The sequence below is a fragment of the Melospiza melodia genome, chromosome 1 (genome assembly GCF_035770615.1).
Source record: "Melospiza melodia melodia isolate bMelMel2 chromosome 1, bMelMel2.pri, whole genome shotgun sequence".
Classification (NCBI taxonomy): Eukaryota; Metazoa; Chordata; class Aves; order Passeriformes; family Passerellidae; genus Melospiza; species Melospiza melodia.
Window position 1 is genome coordinate 54794813 of NC_086194.1, and position 13244 is coordinate 54808056.

A 13244-nucleotide genomic window follows, 5' to 3' on the forward strand; every position below is an offset into this window, starting at 1 on the left:
AAATAAGTTCCAGAAAATTATCCCTCCTGTCAGAGATAAAATTGGTGTAGTATAGGAATTAAAGTGACTTCAAGTTGCTGATAGTAGCAATTATATCTGTTCAAATGATAATCCAATGTTATTTCTCCATAGGAACCTGGAGCTTTTACTTTGCAGTAAAGGGACTGTATTTAACACTTAGAGTGGAAACAAGCCCTTCGTTTTGCAATGCTTCCATTTTTAACATTGCAAATAAGTAGTTGAGTCAGTGGAGAATCAAGAGCCAAGTATCGCCTATTATGGGGGCTTAATGTGTCTACTTTGTGCAAACACCAGTGTCTATATATATTCAAAAATCTAGATGTCAATCGCTATTCTAGAAAAAGCTACTGGGTAAATTGATAGATTTTGTCTGTTGGAAATAGTAATGGCAAGATCTGTGGGAAATTTTTCATTCAAAATGAAAATTCAGCTGTGTTAGAGCCTTTAATCCTACCATTCATATGAAAGAGGAATAGAAACCCATACCTTCCAGTCTGACATTTTATACGCAGGACAGTTTTAGTGCTTTAGTCAAAGTTACTTTTCATTTAAAAATTATCTTCTTTAATCTTTTAAAGTCATGCAAAGACAACAACTCTCTCTTTAAAATAGAATAAGACTTTTTTAGTCATATTTGGCCCAGAATAAATATATATATGCATACATATATATATTTATACATATACATACATACATACATACATACATACATACATACATAAACTTCCCACAATTTCTAGGGAGCAAAATAACAGTATATATCAACTATAATATTAAGAAAGAAGTCACATTAAAAGAACCTAATCTGTGAAGGTGTTACATAAACAATATAGTTCTTTATGTAATTAAAGGGTCATTATTATATATATTTACAAGCAAAACAAATTATTTGAATTATATTGCTTTACAGTAGAAATACTGTTTCCCACATTTGGTATGTGTAGATTTATATGTTTTAAAGAACTGAGAAATTTTGCTTGTGAGATTTGCCAGCAGAAATTTCTGAGAAGCAAGGGAACACGCCCCATGGGTTTTCTATTTCTGTCTTTATCCCTAACCAGGTCCAGTCCTCCTTCCGTTGTTCCTTTCATCTAAGTTTGCCCACACACAGGCAAGTCCTCTTCCCTACTGTCCCTCATAGTTCCAAACCTCTCTTGGATCCACTCTTCAGGCTCCTACTTCTCCATGCCTTGTCACTCTCTAGTCCTACTAGAGGTTGACTACTTCTGCATTTATTGTTTCACTCCATATATTTCATCTTCCCCTTGCTCTTGTCCCGTCTTCATTTGAATCACACATTCTCTTTTTTCCATTCCCCATGAATATGGTCACTGAGTACATAGAAAAGTAAAGGGTCCCTGGTGTCACCTCTGCCATTTCCCACAACAGGTACAGTGGGAAGCTAGTATTTCAAGGGGGACAGAAATAATCTGATACTCCTAAAAGAGGCAAGAAGATATGGGCTTTACTTGGTGCAATCAATAGGACGAAGATACTAATAAATTGGTGCTCGTGGAGTTTGGAATTGGATGGAGCTTTTCAGGAAGCACTTACACAAATACCTGTCAGATGTGACTCAGATAAGCTGATCCTGTCCATGTGCAGGTGATTTTCAGAGGTTCCTTCATGAGGTTCCTTTTTCTGTGAATTTTTAAGGGATGTAGCTATTTAGAGTTCCAAAGTAAACATCTGCCAACTACATTTCTCAAAGGCTTGGAATATAATCAAGCATGGCTTGTCACAGGATACCTGAAGAGGCATGTCAAGCCCATTTTTCCTGCTCGTCACCACATTATCTTAATTTTGCTCTTAATTATGACGTATTTTTAAAATGGGGAAAAATACACCATATTTCTTTATCTTCCTTGGGAGCCACTGAAGTATTTTAGCAGAAATTTCCTTTAAAAGTATTTAGGAAGAGTTACCAACCAGGTGGAAATACTAAGAACAGCAGCAAAGGTCCTAAAATAGGAAATACTGGGCTACTTCAATTATAGAAGGTTCTACAAGTTCTGCCAATATTTTTCCCTTAGGCTCTCACAAAATGGGGAAGCGAAGAGAGAAATATCTCACAACTTCACAGAATCCCTTAAGCCTCCTATGTTCCCATTTAAAAGGGATTATGAAATAAAATTGAGTAGGAAGCTCCTCAAAATTTCAAAGGAAACTCTTGTGTCAATGCCAAAATTGCTATTTTATTTTTTTCCCATATCTGACTAATTTTAAGGTATTCCTCATTAGCATAACTTTCATTCTGGGCTTTGCTTTTTTCTCTTTGCTGTTTTTATTCACCCCTTGACTTGAAGTATGCAACTTACAATAGAAAGTATAGAAAGAGAGAATTTAATTGATATTAATTCCTATGAATTTAACTTGTTTTCTTTTACACTAATCCAGATATACTAACTGAATAATGCTCTGGCAAGACAGATCTTTGTCAAAAGTCACAGCAAGCAACACTGCAGCCCACAGGGTAGGAAAAAAAAAAGGGAGAACTAGATAAGGCCTTTTGTTTTAAGCATATTCATGTTAAAACCAAATTGATTGAGAAAGCAGCTCTGACTACTATGGTTTGAGTAGTGCTCTCTTCCCTCCCTTTCATGTTTTCATCACTGCCAGCAAAGATATAGATGGAGACCAGTAAAACAGGATTTGGACCTTTCACCTTGTCTGTTAATGGATATCTGTTTCTAACTAAATAAGGCTTTCTCTTTCCTCTTTTCCGCAGTCTGATTTCTGCCTTTCCCTTTTTCATTTCCATCTGGAAAAAATGGAAATTCTAATCCATTTGTTTGGACTCTATCCCTACTTACCTCAAGATGGGTTTCTACCATTTATGGAAATATAAAAGAACTTTAAAGTATGCATAAATAAATTACTCCTACAACCCACTTTACCACTGTTTGTACTTCCAGATGGTATAAAAACATCCCAGTATAAAGTAGAATTAGCCACTATCCCCAGTGATTGAACTTCTAAAAAAAAGATAAATAACCAAACACAAGCATTATAAAAACAAAAAAATAATCACCATTTTTTAAGTGAATTTTTTATTTTCAGATGTCAATTTCAGTCTTGTTTTTCCAAAATTAAGGGAAAACACATAAAATTTTTTTACCGTTTGCCTTGCAGCACTGATTGGGAAAAAAATAAAAAGATCAATTTGGAGAGAGTATAATTTATATCAGTCAGGATGGAGCACACTGGGTTTAATTTTAGTGTTCTTCTCTTTTTCTTTCTATGCCTTCTTTCTGATTATCTTAGGAATCACTAATTATTCAAACATTGTAGACTACACTCGTAAATTTGCTCATGTAAAGGCTTCTGAATTTGACAGAAGAAACTTAGATGCTGCTGGTGATCCTGTTTGTCCAAATGTAACTCTGTTTAGCTCCACAGAGTTACTTCTGATGAATCCTGGTAAATATCAGATAGAAAAGAAACACCCAAGAAACCATCCTGAACATGCTCATGTTACACGTCTGTTTGAAATTTAGTGTGCTTTTATTTATATTCTTAAGGAAATATGAGGCTACTTTGCAGCTTTTTTTTTAATTAAAAGAGTAACTGAAATTCACCTATCTACCTTAATGTTTGTTGTATCAGAAATTATTGACATCATGATGTCTTGGAGATAAAAAAAAATCTCAGCACACTGACCAGATTAAAAGCACAGATCTTTGTGCAGTTCTTAATTCAATAAAATGCTGTGGTACTTCATGATCAGAAGGAAATATGCCCTCAGAAGCATCTGTTTCTTCTGTGTCCTTCATGAGAGTCAAAGGGTACTTTACAATCCAATCCAATGCTAGATATAACCTTTTAAATAAATAAACCGCGGTTTAAGGATTTAAAAAGCACTAGATCAAAGAATGTAATCTTTGAGATCTAATAACTACAGTGATGGGTCTAGCATAAGGACATGAGCAGAGTAGAACAAAGGTTTGCTGAATATCCACAGTGCCTCTTGGGTTAAAATTCATTGCAGAGTCACTCTAAATCCCTAGTCAGGGGGCAACCCTAAATTTCTCTTCTTGCTAAAATCCAGCATGAACTTCAAAAATAAACTGAAAGCAATATATTTATGGGAAGAAACTCCAGTCTCCAGCTTCTTTCGTGTTGTTGCTTACCTATTCGAAATTCAGCTCTTATTTTCCAAACACCTGCCAATTTCAGTTTCAGCCTCCACGTTTTTGGCTACACACCCTAACACACACACCCACACCCACAGATTTCTACTGCCCAGGATTTACTGAGTGGAGATGGAGAACTGGCTTTTTTTTTCTATACCCTCTTGCAACCAGAAGAGATCCAAGCCTTTAGCATTACACTGTCTGATGCACAATGTGCTGCTCATGTGAGATTTCCCAATAAGTTGTGGGGATACTAATGGATGTGCTCAAATGGTTCCATGGTCACCCTTTAAATAAGCAATAGCACCAAAACAAACAAACGGACAGACAAACAAACAAACAACCAAACAGCTGTGTTCAGAGCTATTGTTAACCCTTCACATGCTGTTTTAGAGCACTCCAAATTTGTCATCTGTCAGGCTTTGAAATTGCAAGCGTTGCTCACCAACTTGCACACAAAAAGTTTTCTTGCCTATTTGGGTGACAAGCTGGAGCAGGTGGTGAATACTGCACACAGACTTCTGGAAAAATCTTGTTATCTTTCTTTATTTCCCACCATGGGCATTACAACACACAAACCATCACTTCTGCCTGCTGCTTGACCAGCATCTTGTCAAATCTGGCTGCAAGATTAAGCTTCCCCAATTCTGAATTCAATATTGCAACCCTAAGGACATAAGAATCAAACTAAAGCATTGTGGGTTTTGGAGTTGTTTTTTTCCCCTTTTAATGGACCAAATTGTTTCTGCTCCAAGACCATAGTTTGCCCTGACTATAATGATAAATCATCATGACTGACACTAAGCAAAATGAGTTTGATATTTTCTGCTTTATCCTTCCACATTAGAAGCCACTTTTACATTTGCCACAACTTTTAACCTTTCTTCCAAAATATTAGAATTATACAAATCAGGTATTATTTCTGCTTTGTATAATCCATTTGAAAAATGTGAAGCACATTTTGTACACAGAAAGGAATGGGCACAGTGAAGAGAAGATTTAATGGCCAGCAATCTTGCAATAACTGTTGGTTTCCTATAGCAGCATAATTCTTCTTTCTTCCAGATTATTTTATTTCATTGGAACAGTGTCCTGCTAACAAAGCCAGGGGGAGGTCCAGGACTCCAGACAAATTCAGCATTTGGCAGCATTTGGTTCTAGGAGCAAAAGTTATTGACCCAATGACAGTGTCTTGGAAATACCAGACTTAACCATTATCAGAATTATTTGCATGTTTAGCTCTTTTTATTTTTTTAAGGCATATTCAGTAATGATCAGTCACATTTCTCCATTGTTATATTAAAAAACACCAAAACAATGACAGCCTTTAACGTGATATAGTATGAAAAATGAAAGTGGATGCTAGTTTGCCACTGATGGGAGACAATGTGATTTTAATTCATAAGTTTGAATCAAGGATATGAAACATTCTGGTCATTGATATTGTTGTTTAAGTCTTAGTCTGTGCTGCAAATCTATATTTAGCTATTTATTTCCCCCCCCCCCCAAAAAAAAAGGATGTCTTCTAGGAGTGGGCTAAAGCCATCAGTTTTTTATTCCAGTAGAACTTCTTTGCACTTGAAACATAAGAAAAGCTCAAGTAAAAACTGCATTAGAGCTCCATAAGTTGGATTTGTAAGTGAAAAAGCAGTTAGACATGTAAACAGTTTAGTGAAAAGTACAATATTCTGATACAGAAGTATCACTTACAATATGTCTAACAGCAGTTGTATACTATTAACATGACTTTCACTAATTTGCTTGCAAAAAACTCATGTTCTGTTATTGTCTGTTTCTTGAAACTTGTTTCCATAGCAGGGGGTAGTTAAAAAACACTTTTGTCCTTTACTTGTCCCTGTAATATTTCCTTTTTGGAAGGGCCATTCCATAGCTGGATTGTGTCTTCCAAACACACGAGTCCAAGTTCCCTGAAAATGCTATCAACTTACAAAATAAAAGCTACTCCATGGAATCAACTACTGAAATAGCACTAAGTTCCATTTTAACTTTTTTTTTTTTCTTTTGCTTAAGGTCCTATTCCCCTTCACAATGCCCTTCTCCATTTGTGGATTCAGAACCCCATCCTGGAATGAGCCACCTTTGGAAACAGGTCATATTTAGCAAGCACTTAAGATATCACTCACTAGATATATCACAGGGTCAAAATTACTCTCTCAATTGTGATTTTGTAGCACTGCTTGTCAAATTATTGGATTTCTTGTAGAGGAAGGTGGCACAGAAAAGCCCACCAAGACAAGACCTATGTATTTTGACAAGAACCACTATCAGAGTTCTGCATTTGCATGTGCAAAGGACATGGGACAGCTGTACATCTACAGCAGAGAGCAAGATGAATTTATGAGGCCCCCTGTTATCTCTGAAAATAATTTATTCAACTTTGAGTCACTAAACAGTATCAATTACTATTTTTCATGTGAGTAAAAGTTTGTTTGAGATAGTTTTGCTATATGTATGGCATATACAAATATAGATAGAAAAAACAGGCTTATCAGTAACTACAAAATCTACTCTAAACAACTCAAGAAAATTTAATTAATATAGTTCACCATGTAAAGATTGCTTGAAATAAAGATTTTTGCATCCCCTCTTTCTTCCCCAACCTTTTCTTTATGAAGCTGTCTCCCACTACCTCTTTTAATAATGGCTAGAAATTTTGAACAGTCCCTTGATCTTCAAAATTTTCTTTTGATCTAACAGTTAGATAAAGCACTACTATAGAACAGCACTACCAGTCAACAGAGAATCAGCGGCAAACATCAACTAATATTTCTCTTTTGAAGAGAAAATACTACACATCACAGAGGTTTTGAAGCCAACATTGAAACAAAACCCCTGAAGTGATAGTCTGTTTACCTGTAGCCCTGATACCCTCAAAAAGTAAGTGTTCAAGAACCCTTGGGTTACTGTCTTTATTCCTAATAGCCAGTTCTAATTGTAAAACAGTTTGCATAACAATTATTTAGTTAGCATTTAAGCCAGACTTTGTTGTATTTATTAGCAGTAACACAATTGGCTTGTTGGACAAGATCCTGCCAATTGTTATATATATGAGGAGCCCCATTGAATTCAGTATCATTCTCTGCACTTGAAGCTTTAGCAATTGCAGACTTCTTATGGGCTAAAGTGATTTGCTGATCAATTTATAAGTACATGCTTACATCTAGTTAAGTTTAGTGAGAGATAAACATGCATATATTCAAAATTGCCTGATCTGAGGCTCTTCCATCTTTAGAATTTCAGAATGAAAAGCTACATTATTAATGTTGCTGAATTATGTAAATTACAGGAAAAAATTTTATTTTGCCATATCTTCATCTAATGTTGAAAGTGCTGTATACAGTTTCTCTTTGATTGTCCTTTTATTTTCTTCCATTTGAGTTGCAGTTAAGATCAGAGAAGAAAAATAAAAGTCTTGTTACAGCTACAGGTCACTGTAAGATAAGAGGCTCAGCAGTCACTTCTATGCACTGTACACACAAAAGTGGGCCAGACTGATATTTAGTTTATCAGTCTGGAATCTAGGAAACATAACAGAGGTACTTGAATGTAAATGCATTGTCAAAAGATAATAATCTACATCACTGAAGGAGTGTCACTTGTCCAGCAATTTAAAGGTCATCTGACATACTTCATTTTTCTCTTACAATTAGAATATAGTGAATATACACAGAGTACAAATCACAGCTTTTTTAAGATTTGACCTCTTAATTGGCTGCCCTGACCCACAGATGAAACCACACTGTAGTACAGAACAGAAAAAAGAAAATCAGAGAAAATTACTAAATATGTTTTAGAAAGCTGATTTCAATTAAAATCCAATTTTGGTGTGAAAAGAAGAAAAATCTTTTTAAGTATGAATCAAAATGATAAAAATTCATATTTTCTGCTGTAAAAACAGAAGTCAACAGAAAAAAATGCATTCTTTTGCTGGAATCCAGGCCTAGGACCAAAGAATTTACATATATTAAATTAACAAGATCCAAAGTCCTCTACAACAAATACTGTAAAATATTACAGCCACATTCCTGCATCTCCTTGCGATAATAATTCTTAGGGACACAATATTCTAGAGCGTGTATACAATAGTGGGTTTCTGCAAAGATGGAATGCTTCATTATCAGAGTACCAGCTTGTTCATAAATATTAAAAAGTATGATGTTTTTCAAACATATTTCTTACTGTTTACATTGTCTCTCTACTACTGAAAAAAAACCAGTCAATGGGTACCTGTCCATAAGTCTGTCTCTCACAGTCCTGAACTGCAGAAAACCACTGTTGGTGACAGCAAAGGACCACAATTTTTGTTCTGGATATACAGTGAGCAGCCAAGGGGATATGTAGTCTGGCCTTACTTATGCAAGTAGTCATTTTTACAGTGATGGGTCTAATTCTTACTTGAAAGAACAGGATTTGTCCCAAACTGCAGACAAAATGGCACAATTCCTTGCTGTCTTACAAAAGTGGGTCCTAATTTTACATATGGTTATTTTCTGTTTATTTATGTTATAAGCAATTCTTTATATTAGATTAGAGCTGGAAACAGATATTCCAAGAGAAAAAGAACTTCTCTACTGCTATAAGAAAAATCATGTAGAGATTGCTCAAGACAAAATAACATTACAGATCTGTTGTTCATCTGGTAAAAATTAAACTCCTGGATACATATTAGTCTGCATTATAAAAACAGCACTGACAACAGATTAAACTTCTGAAAGGTGACCAAAAGTTGCAAAAGGAATGGCTTCTCTGAAACATGTTGTATTATGGTTAATCATGAGAAGAATACAAAAAAATATTAAAAAGCAACAAAATAGAACAGAAAGACCCACACTGGCTGCAGCAATGTATCAGATTCATAAACTGGGTTTTAGAGAGCTCTCTGTGGGGAAAAAAGCATGTTTACCCTTGCATAAATAGCATTTGCTACATGGTGAGATCACATGGAGGATACACTTAAATACAGAAATAAACATGCTAAACCTGTAGAAAGAGAACTCAAACACAGCAGTAATAACTGCAAACACAGGCTTATTTGAAGAAGAATGTTACCTAATTTACTTCCTCTCAATATACAGAGATCTAATTTAAGCTGCTCCCCTCCCCTTTCCCACTTTGGTGTATTTGCAAGAACCAGCGAGCACAGAAATGTGCAGCCAGCGCGGGCCCTCAGGCCGGAGGATCAAGATGGCAGGCTGGCCTGGGCTCCCCTGGGGACAGCAGAGCCAGAAGGGTGATTGGACACAGTGACCTGTCTGCATGAGATGAGACAAAAACAGGAGGGCTGTAATGCTGATGAACTAACCTGTCACTCACAAGCTCAGGTCTGAGGGGAAACAAAAAAAAAAAAAAAAAAAAAAAAAAAAAAACGATGGAGAGAAAAAAAGAATAAGAAAAAGGTATGGTAGAGGTTTTAGAAAGCATGCAAGGCAGAAAAATTACAACGTTATTGGAATAATTAGATGACATTTAATTATCTGTTCATTCAGATGGGCTCAGCATATACAGCAAATATGGCATAAAAATCCAGCTAATAGTTTCTATAAGAGCAAAACACAATTGAAGAAATAATGGATATTGTGGTTTGGCATGCAAGGAAGGATGCTACAGACTATTGCTGGCAGGGATCAGGGTTTCATGCCAAACACTCCAGTTATGAATCAAAATCACAATGAGCAATGAGCTTCTAGATCTTGACACACAAGGCAAGGAGGTTGTTCTTCAGAGTACTTGGGTGTTTTATTGCTTGCTTGGGGGAGGAAAAATCCAGAGGGAAGGCTCACAAGCAATTCTGCACCCTGGACCCAGTACACCCAGGTGCTGGGTAGCGGTCAGAGTTGTACACTCTGCACACCATTGCCATCACCAGTGGGAATCACTGTGGACTGGTGGTTAAAGACAGTTGAAATCTAGATTAAAAAAAAAAAAAAAGTAAAAAATGCACTTAATGATGAACAAGTATTTGGTGTTGAAAATGCCTTTAAATCAGTATGCTCCTCCTATTCCATTTGTGTCATACACAGACTAATGCTTGAACTACAAAAATCTGCTAGTTTCTGATTTCCATTGCATCAGCTATACATGTATAGTTTGGATTTTTAATTAGGTGAGTTCACATTCCATTAGCAGTAAGCAAGATTGAATTTAGAGCTACATCTGCAGGATTAGTAAAAAAAAATTGTCATGGCAGAAAAAAAACACAATGCTGATATAAAAAGGCCAAATTACATACATTTATACAATTTTTTGGGTTTGGACATTTGAAAGTTAACAAAGACTTTCAATAACTTTTTCTAATACTGTCAGGAAATAAATGCCTCTTCTAAAACTATGCAACTACTAAATATGCAAACCTTAACTATTTATCAATACAAAATAGAGACTTAGATTTTCTGCCATAGGCCCTGCCTTTTGATAGTTATTTTTTCTTAAAGTACTTACAGAAAGTCTATGTCTATTTTCAGCAAAGTATGTTAATGATACTGATTGCCCTGAGATTCCCACATTTTAACTAACTCCTTTATTATACAACCAGAAAATGCATAATTTTTTATCAGAAAAAAAAAATTAAACTTTTTTTTCTATCTTAGCACATAGCTAATAACAACCAAACATTGGACAATTAATCGAAACAAAAACATACTTGAAAATTTTGTGGATTTATGAACCCATTTTGATGCGCACACTTACGTATATGAAATGTAAATATGCACACATGCTGATCCAAAAAAAATGTTTGCAGCACCTAAGACAGTAAAATTCAGAAAAATAACATCTATAAAGTCTAGCACAGAAAACCCACAGCAGTTAATCACCTAAAATACCTAAATTCATTTTTCTTTCAAGTACATGCTCTTGCTATTAATTTTAGGAAATGAAATACACAAACACATGATATAAACATTTTTCCAGACATTCATATGAACTTTTTTTCATGCATGAAATATGGAATGTTACACACAGAAAAAAAAAAAATCCTTCTACCATTTCCAGCCTCAAAACCACTTTCTGAGAGTTGGCAAGCCTTAAACATAAAATAGCTAACTTACACTTTCTTACATGGGAAAACAAAATTTACATTAAAGAGCTATTACAAGCCTTTAGATTTATAAAGATTTCAGGGTACATTTTCTGTCAAGAGCACTTGCTCAAAACCTTGCCATTGTATCTCCCTTAGAATCATTAAATATATTTCTGTAAGACTGAACAAGTTAGCAAAAAGGTAATTAGCACAGTCTAAAATACATATTTTTGCACAATGTAGTACTGGCAAGCATGCCCCACTTTTTTAGGTATAAGCCAGCCTAATAGAAAGCTGTGAACGTTTGGAGGATTTTTAATAAAAAATGTATCTTCTATTTTTAAAATATTTAAAGCAATAAAAGTCTGTGGTAAACATGGCATTACATTATTTGACATTTTCCGCCCAAAAATGCATTACTATGTACGATGGTATTAATAAACCATGTGCTTTGAGGGACTTCAGTGCTTTGCCGTAATTTAGATGAAAACAATGTATAGAATGAGTATTTTTCTACCATTATATCAACATATAGAAAACAAACACTATGTCATCATTTCAGCAGCATGCGTTCACTGTACTGGAAACATATGCAAAAAACCACAAACTTTTGAGAGTTCAAAAAATACCCTTTACCAGAGAATGATTTACAAGTCAGTGGTTAATGAGAAAGTGTTGAGCACTTAAAATTTTGTTAGAAGAAGAAAAACAGGCACCCTCATCTGACTCTGACTGCTTTCACAGGAAAACAGCCCTCCCTGCTCATCAGAACAAAATAATTTCTTTCCCCACTTCAGGTTATTATTTGAAGCAAATGAAAAGACAATGATTTTTCTCTCTTCTGGCTAAAGCTCAAAACGGCATGGTTAAATCACACATATAACAACTACAGACTTATCAGAAATCACAAAACAGAAAGAGAAGGACTCACTGACCCATTTGGAAGACAAAGACGACAAAACGGAAAAGCTCTAAAAATCAGCTTGTGAGGCCTTTGAGAGATATTCTTCTGGCATTTCATCACAGCAGCCCCAGTTCACTTCCCTGGATACAGGGAGGGAGAACTAAATAGAGCTGTTTATTAAAGCTGTTGTGCTGGATTGCATTAGGAAGCACGAGCAGACCACCTGGACCTTTCAGATTGTGGCAGTGTTTAATTTGCAGGCTGCCCCTCTGCAGCAGCAAAGACTACTACATTTACCAGGCTCAATCACACATTATCTGGATTAGGAGTATAAGAGGAAAAAATAAAAATAAAAAATAAAAGCCACAGCATCTAGCACAGGAATACAGTCAATATAAAAATAATGAACAGCATTACAAATAAAAAGCAACTCCCCAGCAAACATAACACTTTCACTCCTCGGTTCTTCTACTTCAGCATATTTAAACAAAATAAAAGAGCAAATTAATAAATACATTGATTTGATAAAGCTCAGACTGTAACGGGGTTTATTAGAAGAAAAGGATGGTAATTTAGTTTTTTCTAGTGATTCCCTGGCCAGATTATTGTGTTTCTTTTGCCTTTTTCACTTTCAGTACTACACTCGCTGGTAGCAGAAGATACAGATAGAAAGATGGTACTGTAAATATGAATTATGTGAATCATATGGTTAGACCCTTGTGAAAAAAAAAAAAATAAAGGGGGAGTTGAGAAATGGCTGACTCCATACCTGACCAATTACAGCTTGCATGGTCCCTGTGTCCTGCTGAGCTGAAAGATCGCAATCCATCATATGTAGTCTTTGAAAAGGAGAATGGGGGTTTCTGGCATGCATCTGTCAATCAACTTCTGCACTCACAACCATCACCAAAAGCAAGGGAAAAAAGTCAAGCTGCTCCACCAAATAGGATGAAATAGTCATGTGACCTTCAGCACTCTCACACACATACATACTTCCACAGAACGTATGAATTTTCTGCAGATATGAAATGACATTGACAAATACCCAATACCAAGTAAATAAAGTGAGACAAACAGCTACTCACCAAAGAGAAAACACTTGCTGTAATCTTCAGTCTAAAGATTTAATATACCTAAAAGGTATTTT

At 35.5% G+C, this 13244-nt stretch overlaps 1 protein-coding gene across 1 annotated transcript in view; it reads right to left on the reverse strand.

The window, feature by feature from the left end:
• Window positions 1-12971, reverse strand: part of POU6F2 (POU class 6 homeobox 2) — a 307048-nt gene extending 294077 nt beyond the window's left edge. The window contains exon 1 of the mRNA XM_063177140.1: window positions 12867-12971. Coding sequence (XP_063033210.1) covers window positions 12867-12971 — 105 coding nt within the window. The remainder of the gene's footprint in view (window positions 1-12866) is intronic.
• Window positions 12972-13244: the final 273 nt, after the last annotated feature.